Source organism: Ictidomys tridecemlineatus, chromosome 11 (genome assembly GCF_052094955.1).
Source record: "Ictidomys tridecemlineatus isolate mIctTri1 chromosome 11, mIctTri1.hap1, whole genome shotgun sequence".
NCBI lineage: Eukaryota > Metazoa > Chordata > Mammalia > Rodentia > Sciuridae > Ictidomys > Ictidomys tridecemlineatus.
Window position 1 is genome coordinate 62,440,598 of NC_135487.1, and position 25,221 is coordinate 62,465,818.

The following is a 25,221-nucleotide window of genomic DNA, read 5'->3' on the forward strand; positions in this document are numbered from 1 at the left end:
CATCTCAGGAAAATGTGCTCTCAAATGCCCATCTTACCTCTGTTAACTTTTCCAACTCTTAGCCTGTCACATAATTCCTCCCTCTCTTGTGAGCTCTTTAATTCTTTTGAATACATGCATTTTTACAGTTTATCCTTTTTCTACCCTTTTTTTTTTCATTTAAATGACTGTTAATAGTTTAGTATGCTACTGTGGGACTTCTATATTTGTTAATTATTTCCATGTTTTATTTTTTATTTGTGAGCTATTTTCTGTATAAATTCTTCAGTTTTATTTTCTAATTCATGGCTTGATAAACTTTGGCATGTGTTTATCTTTTTTTATATCAGGAATTGAATTGAGGGGTACTTAACTATTGAGTCACATTCTTAGCCCCTTTTTCATTTTGAGAGTATAGGGTCTCACTAAGTTACTGAGGTTGGCTTTGAACTTGCAACCCTCCTGCCTCAGTCTCCTGAGCCACTGGGATTATGGTGTGCACCACCACACCTGGCCAGCCATCTGTTTTTGTAGTGAATATCTTATTGGAACATGATCATTTTTTAAAAAAAATTGTATTAATCCGTTTTTGTTACTATAATAAAATGCTAGAGACAGGTTAACTTTATAAAGAAAAGTGGCTAATTTAGCTCACTCTTCTAGAAGTTTAAGTGTATGATGCTGGCATTGACTTGGCTCTGGTGAGGGACTTCTTGGCTGCATCACATACACCTCACATGGACTGAACATTGTGAGAGCATATGTGTGAAGAAAAAAAACACATTGCTAACAGGAAGTCAAAAGAACTGAATGGGGCCAGCTCAGGCTCTTATAACAACCCTTTCATTAGAACTAACCAAGGTCGTTCTTTTATGAGGGCATGCTCCCAACTGACCTAGCAATATCTCACCAGGCCCCACCTCTTAAAGGTTCCATTTGCCAACATCACCACACTGAGGATGAAACTTCCAGTACATAAACCTTGAGACACATCACATCCAAATTTTAACACAAATTATGATTGCTTCTATTGTACAGTGGCAACTTTGGGTAGTGCCAAGACTATATGACTCATAAAGCCTAAAATAGTTGCTATCTTGTTCATTAAGAAGAAGTTTGTAGTGTTGTATGAAAGGAGATAAGGTCAACACTCCCACTGACAAGGATGGAAGAGGCCTTTGGAGATAAAAAAAAAATAGCATACATTTAAGGTATTGCCGCCAACTTCATGGCATCAAAACATTTTTAAAAAATATTTTTAGTTGTAGATGGACACAATACCTTTATTTTTATTTATTCATTTTTATGTGGTGCTGAGGATTGAGTCCAGTGTCTCACATGTGCCAGGCAAGTCTTTACTACTGAGCTACAATCCCAGCCCCATCAAAATATGTTTATTTGACCCAGTTATCCCACTCCTCAGCCTAGACCGAAAGAACTTAAAATCAGCATAATCTAGTCATATGGCCACATCGATGTTTGTAGCAATTCAATTCACACTAGCTAAGCTATGGAATCAACCTAGGTGCCCATCAACAGGTGGATAAAGAAAACACAGTATATATACACAATGGAATAAAGAGGAATTTTATTCCATAAAGAGGAATAAAATTATGGCATTTGTCAGTAAATGGATGGAACAGAAGATTATCATGCTAAGTAAAAGAAAATGTTCCCTCTGATGTGCGGATGCTAACACACGATATGGGGGAAGAATAGAAATTTATTGGATTAGACACAGGGGAAGGAAGGGAAGATAGGAATAGAAAAGACAGTAGAATGAATCAGACATAACTTTCCTGTGTTCATGTATGAATACATGACCAGAGTAATTCCACATGATATATAATCACAAGGATAGGAAGTTATACTCCATGTATGTATAGTATATCAAAATCTATTCCACTGTCAAGTATATCTAAAAAGAAGAAATAAACAAAGAAGTTTGTAGACCTCTATTCTAATTGACTATTTTTTTATGTATCCAGTTTTCAGTTTACTCATCAACTGATGTTAAAATGTTAATATATTTCATTTCTAAGTTATTTTTTACATCAATCTATCATACTCTGTATGTTTTTTCTTATGGTATTAATAGTGTGTTTTAATTGGGTCAGAGAAAAAAAAACTCAACAGCAACTAAAACAGAAATCTGTGCTGTGCTGTGCTATGCTGGCCTCTCAACATATATAATTTTTTTCCCCTTTAGATACAGGATAATGGCAGTGACACCCAGATTGACCTGGCTTGAAGAAAAGTGTTTACGGATTCTACTTGGAAATGCTTCTTTGAGTCTTCTTTATAAGGAGAGTGCTCATGGCTGTAGCATTCAAAAGATGGTTCAGAGGTGCAGTCAACAGGGACCCACTATAACAATGCTTTACCTTCAAAAATATATTGTTGGTGCTTTAACAGTTGATCATATTCCTAAAATAGTTGACAATTCTGAAAAACAATGTGCTTCCATCTTTTTTATCTTTCAAAAGGATAGTTTAACTGTAATGTCAACTTTATTTTTGAATCTACTGAAAGTTACGAGTGATTACCTGGAATTTTACTCATCTGATAAGCTTAATTTCTGGATATATCCAAAGAAAGGTGTATTCAGAAAACCTGATTGTTCAGTGAACAGAGCAGTAATAAAATCTTCCACGGATCTTAAGTACTTGGAATATGAAGTTTTCCGAGTTGAAGGTATGTTATATTAGATAATTCTACATCCTATATTCTGGTTCTAGTCTTTCTTTTCCCCATAGATTATAATTGATCTACAAGACTAAGGAACAATGAGAGGAATAATCTGATTTTATGACAGATGATATACTTGGATAAACTCCTAAAGGAAACTTGGGAGACAAAAAGATTTTGAGTTTATTATTCAAAGAGTACAGATTGTTTTGAAAAGTTAAGAAGTATATATGTGGAGACAGAGATAAAGACAGAAATGTAGATGGAGGTGAGAGAGAGAGAGAGAGAGAGAGATAGAGAGAGAGAGAGAGAGAGAGAGAGAGAGAGAGAGAGAGAGAGAGAAATGACTATTAGAGCAGGTGTGTTTTGACATATGACCTGACCTAAAGATCAGCCTTAGGACCTTAGGCATAGTTATGGAAGAGTTTTCAGAGAGATTCAACATGCAGAGAGGATTACTTTTGCTTCTCTTCTCATTATGCTGTAATGCCTAATTCCTAACTGAAAAACTTAAGAGTTACACAAGCAGATTCAGTGTCCTACTTAGGAAGCAGACTTGTTCACATAAGAACATTCAATTTAAAAGCATATGCTTTGCTTATTTCCCATAGGAATTAAGAGTGATCTAGGCTGCATAAAGAAGATGATGACAGCCACACAGTAAGTTATGTTCTTAATTAATCTATGGCTTATTTTATTTAGAATAATTGTATAAACTGATAATGAAATAGTAAGAATGTAAAATTCTATCACTTCAAATGACAAACAAAAATTGTTATTGACATAAAATATTCAAGGTAGTTTAGAGCATCAATAACAAAATCATTACCAACTTTGAAACTTCTAAGATCCACTTGATGACAATTGACCAATTTGACTTCATGTTTCACTCTGCACCTATTAGATTCAGGGTTTTCCAAGTAAAATCTGGATAATCACTTTAGGTAATTCTTTTGAATCCTCTCTTTAGGAGAAGAGTTTTGGGGGAACCTTAGTTAATATTAAAAACTAAGCCCTATTTCTTCAATCTTTATAGATGCTACATTGCATATATTTTATTTTAATTTATCCTTAATAGGATATATTTTACTGAAAATAATAACCCACCTTCAGTGTTTTTGCTATTTCTCATTAAATTTTTTTGTGGTCTCGGGCTAATAGTGTAATAAGAGTTTGATTGCTGGTTAATGAGTGTGTTAGAGATAAATGCATTTTTTTTAAAATCACAAAATACCTAATCATAGATATTTAATATCATTCTATAGAAGGTACTACTACCAAATAATAAGTAAGCAACTAAAACCATCCTTAGAAAGGGAAGAAAAGAGAAGTTGTTCTTTATGAAGTTTGGCTGTTGTTTTTAACTATTACATTTTAATAGGTTCAAAAATAAGCTCCTAGAAGACCTCAGAATCTACAAGCCCCATGCAGACTTGGTTTCAAAAATTCGTATTCTCCTCCTGGGTCCAGTTGGTTCTGGAAAGTCCAGTTTTTTCAATTCAGTGAAGTCTGTTTTCCATGGCCACATAACTCGCCAAGCCCCAGTAGGATCTGATAACACTAGTATTACTGAACAGGTAAGTTATTCCAGAATTCCCTAAGGATTTTGTTTATTGGTTACAATTAATAGACTTATGCATTGTTTGCTGTTTTCTCTTATAACATAAGCTCTCTTCTTAATCTACCAATAGTTACATGCTGAGTCAAATGTGAAATAGGAATAAAAGTTGAATCAGAATTACCTCCTTTGAATAATGTTATCCAGAGAAGTTTTTGGCTTTTTTATGGATGCAAGAAGAAATTATAAGAAAAATACCATTTTTTTTGGTTTTTGTTGTAAGAACAAAATTTTAAAAATATGGAAATATTTGTCTGTTATATTTGATGTCCATTTTTACTTCTGCCCCACATGATTTTACCAGGCTTGAAATGCTTTTCAGTTTTTCTTTTGTATAATAATGAAATACAATACTATAAAATACAATAATTTTTTAGTATGTAAGTCCAGCCTTAAGAAATGGTCATGAAAACAAAATATTCATTTTGGTAAGTCATGTGTCAAGGAGTAAATCTATCTGTGCTCCTAAAAATGATCTTATTTACAAACAAATGTATTTAAGGAAATATGTACTCATCTTTATTATTGCTCTAAAGAGCTATAAATTAGGGTGCGACATTTATCTAGAAACTTCTTTATTATGCTTGTTATGTTGTAAAATCAAACAAAAAGTAATAAAGGGAATGAATAGAAAATTTCATAATTGGGGTATATTTTTCTGCTAACTATAATATTATTGGATGGGAAATATGTTGTGCATTGTCAATGCAGATTTAGCACAGGCAGTAAGAGTTCCATTCAGCTTTTGTGTTTCACCTAATAAATTAAAGCATTTTCTAGGATTTTCATGAAACACATCTTTTTTCTTGATGGTGACTAGATTCTTTTTGAGCAGATTTATTTTAACATATCAGCCTTGGCTCAGATTCTAAGATAAGATACTTCAATTCATTAAGCATTAATTGAAATGTTTAAAATTAAAATTCAGTTCATTAAGCATTAACTGAAATGTTTCTTTTTTTTGTGTGTGTATACAGCATTAATTTTTTTAAAATATTTTTTAATTGGTTATTCAAAACATTACAAAGATTGCAGAATCACATTGGTTACACATCCACATTTTTACATAATGCCATAATAGTAACTGTTGCATTAAGCATTAACTGAAATGTTTCTATTTGCTAAATATTGAAATGGCATTAGAGAACTAAATATAAAAGAATATTTGGTCTCTTTGCTCAAGGATTTCAGAATGCAGCAGGTAATAAATGTTATTCAATGTGATAGATGCTCTGATAGTGGTTTTATTCAGAACATAATGTTTCTTCTTTCTTTATAAATCAAAACCCTAAAGATATTATTTCAAGAGAAAATTTAGATCCTATACTCTAAATGAAATTGAAATACTATATAAATTGAAGTAATATAGGGTAGAGGTTTTGTGAGGGAAACAGTATTTTATTGCTTGGAAACCCTTCTCTTTGAACAACTGAAGTGGTAAAGGAACCAAATTAATGGTTAAAAAATTATGAAAGTACATATTGGTGTTCCTGAAGTTTTCAATATACTTAATGATTTATGTAATTCTTTTAATGAGTAAGACTCATTCTCCAGGATCATAATCTCAGTGAGATTATTCCTAGGTATTTAATGGGCTAATGGGAGTTTTTGACTTCAAGGTGGACTACAATCTGCCAAAGACAGGTTCTGTACTTTCTGGTTTGGAAGTAATATTGTACCAGTGCTGTCTCCACTAATGGAAAAATTGTGATTAAGTGTCTGGAGTCTCTAAAAATTTTTTTTAGTTCTTCTCAAATCCTTCATATCTGTTCCTATGTTAGAAGTGTATCTATCCAAAAAAATAAAATTAATTAAAAATTTTCAGAGGTCTTCTGGAAAACATTCTTGTGAACACATTGAATTTACCTAGGAAGAAAATTTGGTTAAAGTTGTTCTTCTTAAAGTAAATTTTTGAATGCGGGGTTGTCCCTGAGATACTCTAAGGATATCTGTGAGTTCAGAACTATTTTGAGAATAATTTTAAGATGATTTTTACTTTTTATAGTGTACCAACACTTGAACTGGTTATATAAACATAGTTTTACTTGCTGATACCTTAGTACAAATCAAGCTGTGGCCTCCAACAATGTAATTTCCCCACTACTGTGCTGATAGGAAAAAAGAAATCCCCCAAATATCAGTTTTACTTAATAATATTCTTGAAGAATCACTAACAATGATTAATTTTATAATTGTTTCTTAAATTTTGAACATACATCATGGTAATACTCTGTGATGCAATGTGAAGGGCATATAAGGTGCTTCTAAAGCATAATGAGATACAGAGGCTTTCTTTAGGAACAGAACTGTAGAAATGTAGTTTTGAACTAAACTTTTTTTCATATGACATCAAGTTTAGAAGGTAAGACTGATCATCCACCTGCATATTCATACTTGGATATTTGACACATTTTAAAAAATATACAAAGTGAGACTATCACTCTAAGGGAAATAATAAGACAGTCTTTGCTGCCAATAATAAAATTTAAGCTTTTAAGAAAATTAGAAATATAAAATATATAATAATAATAATATAAAATATATAATAATTTTTATATTATATATTAATATATAATATAAAAAATTATATCTACCACTCTGACCTTGACAGATTCCCAACACCAAGAGAGAGATAAGATGGGATTAGTGGTGGTCTATATAAATGCATTGTTTCAATATTGTATGAGGTAAGTTGTCAATACTTAGAACATCAGGATAATGCAGAGAATAAATGTTCACAAATGATCAAAGTATCAAGTTAAAATCATTTCTGAGGCTGGGGCTACAGCTCAGTGGTAGAGTGCTTGCCTTACTCATGTAAGACACTGGGTTTGATCCTCAGCACCAAATTAAAAAAAAACAAATAAAATAAAGGCATTCTGTCCATCTACAACTACAAAAAAAATTAAAAATCATTCCTGGGCACAAGGTATATTCAAAATTTAAGATTGACCAGTAGATTTAATGTGACCAAGGATGAGATTATCACAGATTCTGCATTACAACAAATATTTAAGAAGTTGTCACTTGTGGAACTTTGATATATTATTAAAGAAAGATATCCATGATTATCTGAAAGCTATTGAATTAATCCTTCCTTTTCCTATTATATATGTATGTGAGGCTAGATTTTCTTACATACAGACATGTGTCACCTAATGATAGGAACATTAGGTGAAAAATGTATCCTTAGGTGATTTTGTCATTGTTTAAACAGCATAGAGTGTACTTATATAAACCTAGATTGTATAGTCTACTAATCAACAAAAATATGTGTGATTGCCTATGGCTCCTAGGCTATAAATCTGTACCGCATGCTACTGTACTGAATGCTGTAGGCAATCATAACACAATAAACATAGAAACTATTTAGTAAAACTATAGCATATTGATAAAAAAAAATTGTGTTACTTACAGCGCATTTATCAGGAGTGGTGCATTTATTAGGGTTAGAAGTTACTGTGGGTGAGTCAGTGAGCGAGCAGTGAGTGAATGTGAAGGCTTAGGATACCACTATACACCACTGTAGACTTTATAAACTGTACATTTAGGCTACACTAAATTTATAAAACAGTTTTGGGGGGCTAGGGGTGTAGTTCAGTGGTAGAATGCTTGGCTAGCATGCATGTGGGCCTGGGTTCAATCTCTTGCACCATACACAATTTTTTTCTTCTATAATAAATTTACCTTAGTATTTTAATCAGTTTTATTTTCTGCTTTGACTAAAAGATCTGACCAGAACAATTGTAGAGGAGGAAAGGTTTATTTGAGGGCTCATGGTCTCAGAGGTCTTAGTCCATAGAAGGCTGGCTGCATTCCTTAGGGCTTGACGTGAAGAAGGACATTACGGCAGTAGAGTGTGTCAGAGGGAAGCAGCTCACATGTCAATCAGAAAGCAAAGGGAGAGGTCTCCAGTTGCCAGATACAAACATACACCCCAAAGCCACACCCCAATTCCCACCTCCTCCAGCCACACCCTACCTCTTCAATTACCATTCAGTTAATCCCTATCAGGGGATTAATTCACTGATTGGATTAAGACCCTCACAACCCAGTCATTTCTCCTCTGAACCTTCTTGCATTGTCTCACATGTGACTTTTTGGGGGACACCTCACAAAACAGTTTACTATAACATTTTTAATCTATGAGCTTAAATTTTTTAACTTTTGACACTTTTGTAATAATATTCAGTTTAAACACGAACACAGCATATATCAAAATATTATCTTAATATCCTTTCTCCACCATTTTTTAAAATTAATTTTTTATTATTTAACTTTTGTTAAAAACAAACATACACATTAGCTTAGGCCTTCACAGGTCAGAATAATCTGATGTTTTGTTTTTCACCTACACATCTTGTACTAGTGGAAGATCTTCAGGGGCAGTAACCTGCATTAAGCTTTATCTCCTTATGATAATAAGGTTTTCTTCTGAATTGTTTCCTGAAGGACCTGCTTGAGGCTGTTTAAAATTAACATTTTTGTAATAAGTGGAAGAGATACATTCTAAAATAATGACAAAAATAGTATAGTAAATACATAAACTAGTAGCATAGGCACTTATTGAGTATTAAATATCGCATACTGTATATGATTTTATCGCTATATTTTTAAGTAACAACAATACAGTTGTTTTTTTAACATCAAGATCACCACAAATGCATTGAGCTATGATGTCAGAAGGCAAAGGTTTTTTCTTAGCTCCCTTATAACTAAAATTATACTCAAATTATACAAAGGTTGTATACAATCTCTCATTGACTAAAATATCATCATATGATGCCTGATGAGACTTCAGCTAATACAATTGGACACAACAGATTGAATAAGAAACAGATATGAAAATCCAAATATTGTCTATTAATTTAGACACTAAATTGATTGGGAAAACTAAGTCAATGCCATTCTGTTCTAAAATTGCTTTTGGAAAATACACTGATTTTTTTCCAAGAAAATGTTATTCAGCTTAACATTTATTCGGAATTTTATTTTTTAAGACATATGAGAAAACGAAGGATAGACAGACACGTCAGAAAAGGAAGACTGAAGGGGTGGCAGAGTAAGCCCCTTCAGTGACCATATCTCTCCATAGAAACATCAATTTTGACAATTTTCCATTTATGAAAACACCTTCTCAAGAGCAAAGAAAACCAGGTGAGAAATTACAGGACCTAGGAGTAGCACAATAATAAGATTGGAGAAGGTAGGAAGGAAAGTTTTACATGATCCTCAGTCCCTCACCCCAACCTCAGAAGCACAGCATGGAGAGAGGGGAGTGATCACCAGACTTTCCCTTGGGCTCTAGCACTGAGACTACTTTGGTAAAGTCCAGTTCCAGTACTCATATGCTGAACCTCTGGATCATGGGGGGATAAAAGACAGCCCCAGACATCAATGTTGCATGGTGGACTTAGTCTCTGGCCTACACCACTGTTGGGGATCATGGATTCTGGACAGGCTTTAGCAATACAGAAGCTTCTGCAGCTCCAGGATTTAAGCTCACCATATCATCATTATGGCCACACTGAGTTTCAGGCTGCTGTCATGTTGTAGCACCACACTGGATGCAGTGTCCAGGCTTTGGAACCATGTCCGATGGTCTGCCAAGAAACTCTGGATGTGCTGACTTTTGAAAGGCTTTCTTAGAGAAAGTCAGCCTGTGACTATTGGTATAAGGGCATATGTCTTTAAATGACCAGATATTAACACACAGCCAGAAGGATCAAGAACAATCAGGGAAATAGTTTATCACCAAAAGTATTAAATCAGTTTTATTTTAACCACCCTATTAGGGTGAGAGACTGACTCTAAATAAATAGAAAGTATGTCCTACTGAACAAATAATTTAAAATATCAGTCCTAAGGAATCTCAGCAAACTTCAAGAAAACAAAATGAGAAGAACAATGTGACCAGAATGAGAAATTAAATAGAAATTGGAAATTTTAAAAAAATCAAACAATTTATGAAGCTGAAAAAATACATTGAAAAAATTTTTAAAATTCAGTGGACAGTATCAATAGCAGAATAGATCAAGCACAATATCTGTGAACTTGATAGGTTGTTTAAACTCTCAGAAAAGAAAAAAAATAGAAAGGAATAAAGAAGCTTATGGGACTTATGGGATGGCTTCAAAGGAAGAAATTTTGAGTCTTTAGAGATGGGAAAGATAAATATAAAGAGATATAAAATTATTTAAAGAAATAGTTTCATGAACCTTTCTATAGCCAAAGTAAGATATAACTATCCAGTTAAGGGAGGTCAAAGATCTGTAGTTAGATTTAATTCAAATAAGACTACCCTGTGGCATCATAAGCAACCTGTCAAAATTCAAATACAAAGAAGATTCTGAAATCAGTAACAGAAAAGCAAATGACACATAAAGGCGTTTCAAATCAACTACCAGAAGACGTCTCAGCAGAAACCCTACAGGTGAAGAGAGAGTGAGATAATGTATTCTAAGGGCTGACACAAGGACACTTTCTCCACAAATATTGTACCGAGGAATGAGGAATGTTGTCCTTCAGAAATGAAGAGAAGATAAAGGCTTTCTCAGGGAAATAAAAGAGGAAGTAGTTCATTACCACAGAAGAAATGCTAATGGGAATTACTGAAGTTAAAAGAGAAGCACACTGCACTAGTGAGCAATTCAAACAGGCAACACTAGAAGACTCACTGGTAAAAGGAGGTAAAGTCAAATTTAGAACACTCTAATAGTTTAATGGTTTGTAAATCACTTTTAGTCTAAAAGTTAAGAGACAAAACTGTTACAAATAATAGGTACAATGATTTGTTAAGGGAAGTGTATTATAAAAAGATGTGGTGGAAACATAGAGGAGTAAAAATGAAGAGGATTTATTTTTATTTTTACTTTTTTGACTATGATATAGTTAAATTGTCATCAATTTAAAAGTAACTTGTTATAGCTGGGCATGGTGGTGCATGTTATCTCAGTGACTTAGGAGGCTGAGGCAGGAAGAGTGCAATTTCAAGGTCAGTCTTAGCAACTTTGTGAGACCTGGGGTCTCAAAATAAAAATAAAACATAAAAAGGAAACTTGGAGGTAATGAGCCCCGGGGTATGATACCCAGTCTCAAAACAACAAACAAACAAACAGACAAAAACTTGTTATATAATAATATAAAAAAAATCTTGTTAAGATTTTTTTTTGTAAGCCACATGGTAACCACAAAACTAAGACATGGGGCTTGAAATTTAACTTTATGGTACAGCAACACAACAGAAATACAAAGAATCCTAAGAAATTATTATGAAAAATACATGTCAACAAAATAGATAACATAGAAGAAACACAAATTCATTGATATAACCTTCTAATATTGAATAATTTAGAAGTAGAAAATCGGAATAGATGCAATACAAGTAAGGAAAATTCAGTCCACAATGTCTTCAAAGAGCAGCTAAGGAGCTGATGGCTTCAATGCTGAATTCTTTTTTCTCCACAATTTTTAATTGGTGCATTATAGTTGTACATATTGATGAAATATGTTATTGCATATTTGTACATGCATACAACATGATGTTCTTTGGCTTCATCCATTTTCCTGCAGATGCCATAATTTTATTTTTCTTTGTGACTGAATAAAACTCCATCGTGTGTGTATGTATGTATGTATATATAACATTTTCTTTATCCATTTATCTGTTGATGGACACCAAAGCAGTTTATCATTTGGCTGTTGTGAACCGTACTGCTATAAACATGTTATCACTGTAGTAAGATGACTTTAAATCTTCAGGGTAAATACCTAGAGGATGGTAAAGCTGGATCACTGCCAAATTTTACTAAACATTTAGAGAAGACTAATACCAATTCTTCTCAAATGCTTCCAAAAATTTGAAAGGGTACTTCAAAACTTATTTTATGAAGTCAGCCGTACCCTCATACTAAAGCCAGATAAAACAAAACAAAATCCAAACAAGCCCCAAAATAAACAAACCAAACTACAAAGAATAGAAGAAAAGAGAACTTTAGACGAACATATCCAAATCATTCCCATCATTCACCATGATCAAGTGGGCTTTATCCCAAGGATGCAAGGATACTTCAATATATATATAATATATAAAATAATGAGACACATCACAGAATGAAGGATAAAAACCAATGATCATTTCAATAGATGCAGAAAAAGCTTCTGACAAAAATACAACATTCCCTTCTAATAAAAACCTGAGTAATTTAGGTATAGAAAGATTGTACCTGAACATAATAAAGGCCATAGATGACAAACTCTCAGCTAATGTCATACTTATGAGGGATAGTTGAAAGTTTTTCCTCTAAGATCTAAAACAATGTAAGGATGCTTACTTAATCTACTTCTTTATTAAACATAGTACTAAAATTCCCAACTAGAGAAGAATTGAGAGAAATGAAAAGCATCCAAATTTGTAAGTTTTAAAATATTTCTGTAAACAAACATAATTTTATATATAGAAAATCTGCTAAAACTACCGAACTGCTTGTTAGAACTAATGAATGAATTTTAGTATAAATTCAGGATACAAAATCAAGAAGCAAAAATAAGTTGTATTTCTTCATACTAACAGTGAATTATCTGAAAAAACAATCCAGAAAAAACAATTCTAACCAACAGTTATTAAAAATAATGTAGGAATAAATATAACCAAGGAGGTGAAAGATCTCTAAACTGAAAACTATAAAAGTGATGAAACAAGTTAAGCAAATAGATTGAAAGATAACCTGTGTTTATGATTGGAAAGTTAATATTGTTAATATACCACACTACCCAAAATGACATGCAGATTCAATGCAGTCCTTGTTACATAAACCTAGACACATTTATTCTTCACAGAAATTTAAGAAATCTAAAATACACATGGAATCATGAAAGGTCTGAAGTAGCCAGACAATCTTCAGAAAACAAGAAAGCTAGAGGCCTCATACTACCTAACTTAAAAATCCAATACAGATTTATAGTGAACCAAACAACGTGGTACTAGCATAAAAACCAACACATAGACCAATGGAACAGAATAGAGAGCCCAGTAATAAATCTACATAGAAATATACAATGATTTTCAAGAGAGGTGTCATAAGCACACAATAGAAAAAGGAGAGTCCCTTCAATAATTTATATTAGAAAAACTGTATGAACAAGGCAAAAAAAATTGAAGTTTGACCATTTTCACATACCATATAAAAAATCGGACTTTAACTGGGTTAAAGATTTAAATGTTTTATCTCAAACTATGAAACTACCAGAATAAAACCTGGGGAGAAACTTTCATGATATTGGTTTGGATAGCCATTTTTTTTGGATGTGACACCGAAAACACAGACAACATAAAAAAAAAAAAAAAGACACATGGAATTGCATCAGACCAAAAAGCTTCTGTACATCAAAGGCAACAGTCAACAGACTGAAGACATGATCTACAGAATGGGAGAACTATTTGCCAATTATACTCTTGAAAAGGAGTTAATATACAAATCATCCAAGAAACTCAAATATCTCAAAGGCAAGAAAACACTGCTTTACAAAATGGGCAAGGGACCTTAATCAGTATTTCTTAATAAAGAAAACACAGATGATTCTCAGATATATGAAGAAGTACTTGGCATCACTAATCATCAAGGAAACACAAATTAAAACCAGAATGAGATACTACCTCACCTATATTGGAATGCCTACTATCATAAAAGACAAAAAATAACAAGTGTTGGTAAAAATGAGAAAAAGTAATACTTGTGCTTTGCTGGTGGAAATGTTCAGACATTATTGATAACAGTGTGGAGTTTTCCTAAAAAAAAAAAAAAAAAAAAAACTAAAAAACTAAAAATTGAACTACGATATGACCAGCAAATCCACTACTGTGTGTACAGTCAAAAGAAATGAAATCAATATCTTAAAGAGACATCTGTACTCCCTTATTTATTACAGCATTATTCACAATAGGTAAGATGTGGAATCAATTTAAGTGTACAGCAGTAGATGAATGCAGGAATACAATATAGTACACGTACGTGATGGAATATTGTTCAGGGATCAAAAAGGAGAAAAATCTGTCATTTGTGACAATGTGGATAAACCTATAAGACATTATGCTAAGTGAAAGACAGGCACAGAAAAAGAAATACTATATTATCTCAGATATGGAATCTAAAAACGTTGATTTCATGGAAGTAGATAGTAGAATGTTGGTTCCCAGGGGCCAGGTTGGTTTGACAGGTTTGAGGGATGTGTGTGTTGGCCAAAGGATATAAGGTTTAAGTTAGGAAAAATAAGTTCAAGAGATCTGTTGCACAGCATGGTGACTACAGTCAATAACATTTTATTCTTAAAAATGCTAAGAGAGGGGATGTAAAATTTCTCATCACAAAAATAATGATATGAGGCTATGTATATGTCAATTTAGTTATTCCACAATGTATATATACTTCAAAACATTATGTTGTACAGGATAAATACTTATAATTTTATCTATTTTTTTAAAAAGAAACCTTAACTTTTTAAAACTTTAATTCATAGTATGTCCATTTTCTATAGATAGAATCTCATATTGGAGATACTTAGTATTTTTTGAAGACTTTGAAAGGGTCCTGAGACTAAAATATTTGAAGACCACTGTGTTACAACATTCAACACTATCTGTTCTTTCTATTGTTCTGTCTTGAATATTAGTTAAAAAATGAATGTTAATGTGACTCCTTTACAGTATAGGATATATCCTGTTAAAGATGGAAAAGATGGACAATATCTTCCATTTATGTTGTGTGATTCCATGGGGTTGGATGAGACAGATGATGAAGGACTATGCATGGATGACATACCCTACATCTTAAAAGGCTGTGTTCCTGACAGATACCAAGTAAGATTTCTTCAATTATAAGCCATTTCAAACCATTTTCATTACTACTAGTCATTGAACTTTTACCCCACAAGACAATTTCAACTGTCACAATGTGACTCCAATATCAATTGACCACTTTAGATGAGTTAGTACACATGTAAGAAAAGCAGGGTCACTACTGTTCTTGTCTATACCATTGAGAAATAAAGCCGAAAGGCAAGAATCTTCTCCTCTCAATTCAAGGAAAAGGTCATGGGGATATTGTTTATATCACTCTTTATAATTATGTGAATCAACAGTAAAGTTGTAGTTTAATTTCTTATTCTTTTTTTGATCATCTAGGCAATATATTGAACAATTAACCACATTATTTTGAAATGCTATAGCATAAGTGCTTAGAATTTACTAGTACAAACCTATATACAAAAAGGTCATTTGTGACAATGTGGGTAGACCTAGAAGATATTATGCTAAGTGAAAGGCACAGAAAAAGAAATACTAGAAATACAAAGGTTGGCTCTGCTGCTAATTAGATATGCTCCTACAAACAAGTTAACATACTTGTCTCTCCATGTCTTCATTTTAAATGTATGAAATAGTGTCCACTTCAAAGGGTGGCTGATAATATTAGGTGAGCTTATATACTGCAAACACTCAAAAAGTTAACCTTTATTGTATTTCCTTTTGGTATTGGGTATGATAGTTTCTAAACAGTGACCTCCATTGACTCTTAGTTGTGCTTGACCGGGAACTTTTATCTTCTGATTTAGACATTCAAAAACTACTTACTAAAACTCGTTTTTTTTTTGTTTTTGTTTTTTTTTTTTTTTTTTTACCAGACATGAAGACAGCTACTGAAAAAAGCATAGTTAAATAAACACAATTCATTTTCTCAGTGAGCTCTCAATCTAGTCAGGGAAAAGAAGATTTAAAGATTCAGGGAAGAGAACAGAGCAGGGAGACGAGAGAAAGCATGGGCATGCTAACTAAATTTGTGTAGCAGTGAATCAATCAGTTCAGCCTAGTATTGAAATACAGTCAACACCCGACACATTTCCAAACTTCTGTGATTTTTAATGCATTTTCTTAATATTAGAAAGATTACTGTCTTATGTTAAGGAGTCATTAATTTGAAAGTTGACATTTCTTTTGTTTCACTTCAGTTTATTTTCCCTCTGCAAAATTCAAAGAAATTATAGCATTTTAGTTAAAATGACATTTTTAGTATATATTTTCTCTCTTTTTATCTGTATCCTTTAGTCCATTTCAGCATGTAAAATATTTAAAGAGGAGTCTTAAATGGTATAAAACAAATTTTAATATCATTTATTTCTGGAGGCTAGAATTTTAAGTTAGCTTTTTCTAAAGCATTCTTAACTTCGATATATACAGTGTATAATAATCATTTATTTTTAAAGTCATAGAATCATTAAGTTTTTAAATATTTTTTTAAAGAGAGAGAGAGAGAGAGAGAGAGAGAGAAAGAGAATTTTAATATTTATTTTTTAGTTTTCGGCGGACACAACATCTTTGTTGGTATGTGGTGCTGAGGATCGAACCCGGGCCACACACATGTGAGGAGAGCACGCTACCGCTTGAGCCACATCCCCAGCCCTAATAATCATTTTTAAAAAAGAATGAAGGTCTTTTTCTATAAGAAAGATATTATAATGACATTTTGTTCATAGTGGAAAGGAGGAATGAAAGGGGTATGATTGATGTGGGGAAGGAGTAGCTGGGGCAGCAGAGGGATAGTTTCAGGTTGTAGGTTAGTGGTGGTGATTTTTAATGATGGAGGCTGAATTTTGAATGTTATTTTATGTTTCTATAACAGTTTCATCCCTTTAATCCAATCACACCCAAGCATCCTACTTTTATCACCTCTCCGTCACTGAAGGACCGGATTCACTGTGTGGCTTATGTCTTAGACATCAACTCTATTAAGAGTCTCTCCTCTGAAATGGTAGCAAAGCTCAAACAAATTCATGAAGAAGTATTAAAATGTGGTGAGTCTCATCATGTCAAAAATTTTTAATTTTGGAATAACTTATATGTCCAGAAATTTGCAAAGAGAGTACAGAGAGGCTCCATGCACCCTTTACCCAATTTCCTGAGCCCTGGGTTTGGTGGCAATAGTACGTAGAGCTCATTCAAAGGCTTGACCTAAAGAAAGCCTTAAATATATAAATTTTAAGAACTTAAAGACTACATTGGCTATAGTTGTTTCTGATGTTATTTTCCTGTGGCTTAATTGGGGGTCACCTTCGCAGGCTATGTGATTATAGATATGGAAGATCTAAAATAGGAAACTGACGTTATTACAATGTACATGCATGGTTCTATGTTATTTTATCACATGTAGATTCATGTAATTGTCACTACAATCAGAATACAGAATTATTCCATCACAATAAAGACTTCCCTCAGCTGGGTACCATGGATATGCATGTAATCCAAGTGTTTGGGAGGCTGAGGCAGGGGGATTGTGAGTACAAAGCCAGCCCCAGCAACTTAGTGAAGCCCTAAATAACTTGATAAGACCCTGTCTCTAAATAAAAAATGGGGGGTGTGTGGCTCAGTGGTTAAGAACATCTGGGTTCAATCTCTGATAACCAAAACAAACAAACATTTCCCTCATGATACTATCTATTTCTTCACCATGCTTAACTATTAACAACCACTACTATCTTTTGCAATTTGAGATTGTTGTGTAAATGAAATCATATTGTAAGGGTCCGGCGAAAGTCGGAGTAAGAGACCACAAGAGACTGTTTTATGTAAAAGCAGAAGGGTGGGTTTATTTGGAGACCAGCATGCTGGGGCCCGAGCTCTCTATAGCAAAGAGAGATAGAGCCCTGAGAACAGCTTGAGCAGAGCTTATATACTTTCCCTAAGAAACAACCATTACTATCTTTTGCAATTTGAGACTGTTGTGTAAATGAAATCATATATTCTGTCAGCCTTTTTGACTAGGCTTAATATTCTTTGAAGTCCATCCAAGATGTTGCATGCATTTATTGTTCACTCTTTTTATTGTTGACTAATATTTCATTGTATAGATATACCAATTATTTAACCCTTATCTATCAAAAGATATTTTGATGGCTTCCAGTTTTAGTTTTTGCAAATATAAGTTCTATAAATATTAGCATACATTTTTTTTGTAGATACATATTTTCATTTATCTGGCATGGATCCCTGAGGGTATTATTGCTGAGTAAAATATAGTAAGTGTATATTTAGATTTTTAAAAATTTACCAAGTTACTCTCAGGTAAAACTGTACCAATATATATTCCCACTATTATTGTAATAGTATTATTTGCATTTTTCTAATATTTTATATTATTTCTAATTTTAAAACAATGTTAACTCTTTTAATAGGTATATAGTAATATCTCATTATAATTTGTCTAGTGACATCAAATGCCTTTTTATATGCTTATTTCTTTTGTATTTCTTCTTCAGTAAAGTATCTTTTCATGGCTTTTACTTATTTTTAGGTTGAACTATTTATTGAGTTTTGTTTTTGTTTTTCTTACTGTTGAGTTTGAAAAGATCTCTAAGTTCTAGATATGAGTCCACTGTCAGATATATGGTTTGCAAATAATTTCTCCCAGCCAATTTTTCTTTCCATTATCATTATTTTTAGCTGTTCCATCTCTCTTCTTCGGGGACTCTGAAAACATGAATTCTAGATCCTTTTTCATAATCCTACTGTGTATTTATTTATTTGTTTCTATTGGCTATTTTTTAGAGTGGGTAACTTCTATTAATATATCTTTATAGCCTCTGATTTTTTGTATTCTCTATTCTGCTTTTGACCATATCCAGTGTGTTTTCTCATTTTGGGTTATATATTATTTTATGTCTATAATTTTCATTGTGTTCTTTTCCATATATTTTATTTCTTTGTTAAGACTTTCTATTTTTCACTTGTTTCAAGTGCATTCCTATTTGATTGTTAAGTGTGTCTATAATTGTGCTTTAACGTTCTAGCCAAATAATTCAAAAATATTTTTCATCTGATTAGGTATCAGGATCTTCTGATTAGTTTTTCTCATTCAAGTGGAAATTTTCCTGGTTTATGATGTGAGAAATAATTCTTAATTATATCTTGGATACTTCAGAAATTATGTTACAGGGCTCTGGATCTTACTTAGACCTTGTGTTTTAGCAGACCCTCTTAACACCAGTGAAGTGGGGAAAACCCGTGAGGCCTTTGGGAGGCAGGGCACTTTGTTACTTCTTCTTATATGACCTTCATCACAGAAGCTTGTCACTTGGCCTCCCCCAACACTGCCAGAGAAAGAGAGGAGGATGACTCATTATTGCTAGTGTGGTAGATGTCCAAAATCCCCAGTAGCCTCTGTTGAGATCACTAAAGTAACCGGTTGCATGGGGTAGGGCTGAAGTTATTTCTGTAGTACTTAGCTGGAGTAGTGTGGCCATTGTAAGAAAGTTCTCATCTTGCTAGGTTGCCCTTTTTTAAAGCTCTGGCTAGAGAGATCAGATTCTTTTTTTTTCTTTTTTTTTTTTCCAGTTCTAGTTGACCTTTCCTGGTTGTGGGTTTCTCCAGCAGGGAATTTGGGATGTATGTGTTGAAAAGAAAACCTACGAAAGCCACCTCTGGAATGTTTCTTTGTTCCCAACCTTTCTAGCCGTTGTGTCTTCTCTCCACCTTTCAGTTTCTGTTGTTGATTTATGTATAATGCCCAGAATTTTTTGGCTGCATTTAATGGAAAGAATTTGCTAACTTTGCTAGTTATTGACCTGGGACTTACATAAAGAGACTAAAGTGAAGACAGTCATTTTAGTAATAGGAATTAGAAATACAAGATTTCTAAAAGCTCTGGTAAAGGAGTCTTAGGACATCCTGAGATTTGATTGATATTGGGAAACCTTAATTTTATTCTTTTTTCCTTGGAAGCAGTTGCTAGCAAAACAGAACTTTGGTAAGTTTAGAAGCCAAGTATGAATTATTTCTCCAGTCTCTGGTTTGAGGCAGAATGTAGTGGCTTCTTACTGGAGCTGTGATATCAAGGTATTTGCGTTGGTATATGCTCACAGTGTTCCTCACTTTCTCTCTCTCTCTCTCTCTCTCTCTCTCTCTCTCTCTTTTTGTTTATTTGTTTGTTTGTTTGTTTTTTAGTTCTCCGAGTACAGCAAGCACTATTACTCCTGTGACAACTTTAGAACACAGTTTGAATGGGAGAGTAGATTTTTGCAATTATTGCAAATGTAGTTGTATTTAAAAGGAACATATTCTATATACAGAGTTAAGAAAACTTGTGCTGTGAATGGATAATTATGAATGTAATGCACTCCACTATTGTCATGTATGTAAGAAAATTTTTTTAAAAAGGTGGATCTTTCATGTTGGAAGAAAAAGCATTTATCCTTGAGAAGAAATTCAGGCTCCATAGTGAGATTTACTGGGACTATTTCATTCTCCAGTTCTTAAAATTACCTTACATAGAGTGGCTTTCACACAATTTAATTACTTGTTTGACATATTGCTGTCTGTGATATAAAATAACAGATTTATCTGTTTGATACAGGTGTAGCACATGTAGCCTTACTTACTAAAGTGAATGATTGTGATGAAGTTCTTCAAGACAACTTTCTAAACATGTCAAAAAAGATGACTTCTTGGAACCAGGTGAAGAATGTTGTTTGTAATTGGATATTATAGTAATAGTATCAGAATCATACTCTGTGTGTGTGTATGTGTGTTTGTTTGTTTGTGTGTGTGTGTGTGTGTGTGTATGTGTGTTCACACAACGTATCCAAAGGCAAAGGATTGGAATCAATTGCTTGGCTTATTCAACTTTATACTTTTTTAAAACAATAATTTTCTGAATTATAATTACATTCTGAAGAGAATTTATCAAGCTATGGCTTTTTCAGTTTCTTGGATATTATTTAAAATACAGTCAAATTTCAAATATGACATGCTTTTTAAATACGTTTTTCCACAGGTAATGTTAATCAACCAAATGCTCGGCATTCCTCTTTCTAATATCTTGATGGTTAGAAATTATGATTCAGAGCGGGAGCTGGACCCTATGAAGGATGTTCTGATCCTCTCTGTACTGAGGCAGATGCTGCGGGCTGCAGACGACTTCTTGGAGGACTTGCCTCTTGAGGAAACTGGTAAGCTGGGCTCTTTCTGTTCCTCTTGTAAGGCACTGGTGTTTTTTGAAAAACTTTAAGTTATACTTCAGTTGCGTGGATGGGGCCTGTCTGACTAGTCCTGACAGTTGTGTTTGAAGAGATGCTTCATTTCTGCTCCTTTGTTTTCTTTTCAGATGAAAGTTCATAATTGTTTAAATTCTCCCAGTGAAATTAGCTGCCTGGATTCTGACTCTTGGCACAACTCTAGACTGGGATGCCCCAGTCCATCTGTTCATGACCTTCTTCACATCTGCTGTTGCTCCTGATTTGCCTTCTGCCCTAGACAACATCTAACTGATGGCTGATAGGATCAGTCACTCCTCAGACCAACCCAAAGGTCGATCCTTGAGAAGTGGTGTCCCAAGATACGTCCTGCCACAAACCTACTCTCCATGTTTCTGAACCATTTACAATTTAGTATCTGTGACACTTTTCTCACCCTTCTCAGGCAAAATCCTTACTTACTCATCTACAGCACTTTATGTAACTATATGAGTTCTGATCACATTGAATACTGATTATAAAGTGATTAGATAGATATCTACTTTTCTATATATATTGTGAGTTCTTTGAGAAACAGGGTTTGGGTTTTGTCTCTTTGTATTCACAGAGCTTAGCGTAGTACCTGATAATACACAAGCATACCCGTGATAACTCTTCTCTCCTATCCTCTCCAGAGTAACATTTACTTTAAATATTTCTCCATATAGATGGGAAGGCAAAGAGAATGAAAGGCTGAAGAGAACAAATGGAAATATCAGGGGGAAAGTATTTTACTTGTCTCTGGATGAAAATATGAATCTCTAAATAATTTAATGTAAATTAAAAAGAGCCTGTATTTCTTAACAAGTTAGTGTTTTATTTCTGTGAAAAAATAAAGTTTCTTCCTCAAATGATAACTGTGCCTGATTTCATTTGAATTCCAAACTATCCTAGTCATGTATCCAAAGTGGAATGATCAAATAAGGTTACCATTGTAAGTTAATAAGAAGGTTGTCTTATGTAAGTGACCAGATGATTCTGAAGTCCTCTTGGTAGCTGTCAAAATTAGAACTATCAGTAAAGACTATCAATAAAAAAAAAAACAAGTCCCCCAAATAGTTTTCAGTTATTTTTTTACCTGTAAAGGCTTCATAATTCTCTTCTTCCAATTTCTCAAAAATGTTTTGCTTCAATGGTTACTTATATTCTAACAATCTAATTTACATTTAATCAAAATTAGTCTCTCCTGGTTACTTCTAGGTATTAAGAGTATTGGAATTTCTTAGATCTAGGCAAGGGAAAATGAATGTTCTTAAAGTACAGCTGCACGTGAAGCTGGGCTCAAGTAAATGTTTGGGAACCATGATCCAAAGGAAGAGATGGGGTCCTTAAACAAGGTCTAGAAACAGGATGGTCATAGAAATGGACAGTTAGAGCCAGAAGTAAGTTTTGAGACCAAAAGCAGAGGGCAACCTGAAGAGTTATTCTGTGTATGTAGTAAGAATAAATATAAAATGCAAGGTGCATTTGTCTCCTTATGATCCAGAGGAAAAAAATAAGCCACAGCCCTTGTGGTTTGGCAGAGTCTGAAAGTGTGGAAGATTAACCATTGTTCCACAATGTGAATGAGGCAGACCAGGAAAACATCTGGACAGAAGGTGGGGCTTCTTTATTCTGTATTAAGGGTAGCTGTGGAGCAATTTTATGTAGGAGAGAGCGATCCTGAAAGAAAGAGCAGGAAGTACTATAGAGGTGAAGAGGAAGAAACATCGAGGCACTGAACTTGTGAACCACAGTATCTGGGGACATGAATGTAGAGACTTTAAGTTTCCTTTTTGTGCTAAAGAGGAAAATAGTAGCAAAATGATGCTCTATAATGTTTTAGGAATATAAGCATGCAGTGGAATTAAATGTCCATTTGGAATTTAAGATGGAATAGTTTGGTGAGAGAGGGCTTTAAGTAGGGAGAAACTTCTCTTGTAGGGACAAGTGCATGGAATACTGCATACATGACATATGTTAAAGGCATCTGAGTGGCAGGTCATTCCCCTTGTGCCTGGCATGATGTGAGTGGCAGGCTGCTTACCCTGAAGGCACAGCCCTGGATGTGAGGCCATGTGTTGCAGTTCTTGTGCTTGTTCCACGGCCCACTCTTCAATTGGTCGCTGCAAGGACAGTTAGCAGCAATTGCATTGGTGGCTGCCTGTAATCTGCTTAGCTACTGCCTTGGTAACTGCACAATAAAATTAAACCTGCTTCCTGCTTGGTCTCCGGAGGTCTTGATTAGTGACTCCACAGCCACACTCTCCTCTACCCTGTTCTGTGGACCTTCTCGCTGGACGAGAGAGAGCCCGCGCCTTCTCTTTTATCTGGGAGGGGACTTTCCCTAATTTTGTGGGTCCTCTCATCTTTCTCTACCACTCTTAAGGATGATGGGACTTATCACCTGACCATATTTTAGAGGCTACTCAGGAGTTTTGAAATTTTACAAAATTTAACATTAAACTAATTATATAGCTCAGTCAAAGTCACTAAACTCCTTCTAAAAATAGTGCTAAGGGACATAGTAGATAAAACATAAGAATGGCGCAAGGTAGCATATCATCCTAAAACAGCTAAAGCTGTGGAAACAGCTTAAGCATCAATGCCTCAGCCTGTGAGATTTGGGTGGATAGACCAGGTTGTTGTGTTAAAAAGTGATTGTTTCTAATAGAAGTTCTTTGTGCAAACTTGTCCAACCTCTACCTGAATAAAATAGCAAGAGGGGTTGTACTGGATGATACATAAGCTAATATCTTTTTTAGAAGGACAATTTTAAGGATTATCATGTTACTTCCTCATAGAAAAAGGTAGGCTCACAATAAGATAATAATGAAAAAAATTGATGGAGGGAACCAAGTGAGCTCCAATACTTCAGAGATGAGTTGATGAATAATCATCTTTTAAGATATAGCTCAATCTGATGCTAAAGTATAAGATGGCAAGGCTGGTCAAAGTCCTCAGGGTATCCCTAAAAGTCATGGGAAATTGAAAGCCTTCAAGGCTCATCCCTAATATATTAGTCTCTGACCAGTTTATGGAGGGTATTAGATTAAACAGATCTCATTAGTTGCAAACCATTGTAAGATTTTTCTCTGGTGTTGAAGAAAATTCAGGACACTGAGGCCAACCATGTCATAGAAATAGGATTAAGGTTGTTATTATGGTGTAAACTTCAACCTATTTCCTTCCTCAACACAATTCAAATACAAGCTGTTTCAGAATTCAGGACACAAATTATGTGAATGAAATTGCAAAAGGAGATTGCAGAAATGGGCAGAGATCAGAAGTCTACTAATGAATTAAAGATCTGTACTAAAAATAATATTTAAATATACATTTTTTCTAAAACAAGTGGTGTTTTTTTGTACATTCCATGATAATGCCTGCTGAGATTTTAATAATGCAAGTAAACATGTGTCTAAGCCTCTGAGCTCATTTGTCTTCCATTTGTTGGTGTGGTTTGAAAGTAATTTACTTATAAATGGACCACTACAATTTAAATAAGTATACCAAGATAAATGCATTTATGGGACTCAGAATATATGAGATTTTATTATGCCAGGTAGATAGTATTAGATTTAATGTGGATTGTTAAATCCCATGACTGAAAAGGACAAGAAGAAAAAGTAATTCATCTGCATGATAGGACTTCACACACTTCAAATGCATATCACATATAGTTAGACAACATCGGAAGATAGCAATTTATGTATTTTTTTCTGTACTTCTTTACGCATGTTCTTCTCTCATTTCCCAGAATCACATCTCCTCCTGACAATTTAGTTTAAGTAAGGGAGTGAATAAATAGAAACAACAAAACAAATCAAAAACAAACAAACAAACAAAAATCCAGCCAGAAACAATGTTCAGCCTTTTAAATTTTCATTGTAGACTTTTTG

At 33.8% G+C, this 25,221-nt stretch overlaps 1 protein-coding gene and 1 non-coding gene across 3 annotated transcripts in view; both read left to right on the forward strand.

Moving 5' to 3' along the window:
- Positions 1-22,197, forward strand: part of Ifi44l (interferon induced protein 44 like) — a 32,601-nt gene extending 10,404 nt beyond the window's left edge. For both annotated transcript variants that reach the window (XM_078026546.1, XM_078026545.1), the window contains exons 2-9: positions 2,189-2,673; positions 3,279-3,327; positions 4,049-4,244; positions 14,988-15,140; positions 16,957-17,128; positions 20,683-20,783; positions 21,103-21,277; positions 21,433-22,197. In XM_078026546.1, the coding sequence (XP_077882672.1) occupies positions 2,199-2,673; positions 3,279-3,327; positions 4,049-4,244; positions 14,988-15,140; positions 16,957-17,128; positions 20,683-20,783; positions 21,103-21,277; positions 21,433-21,446 (1,335 nt within the window). In that variant the 5' untranslated portion in view covers positions 2,189-2,198 and the 3' untranslated portion in view covers positions 21,447-22,197. The remainder of the gene's footprint in view (positions 1-2,188; positions 2,674-3,278; positions 3,328-4,048; positions 4,245-14,987; positions 15,141-16,956; positions 17,129-20,682; positions 20,784-21,102; positions 21,278-21,432) is intronic.
- On the forward strand, positions 1,101-1,227 carry LOC120891094 (U6atac minor spliceosomal RNA). The gene has a single exon (XR_005735521.1). It is a non-coding gene; the product is annotated as a U6atac minor spliceosomal RNA (small nuclear RNA).
- Positions 22,198-25,221: the final 3,024 nt, after the last annotated feature.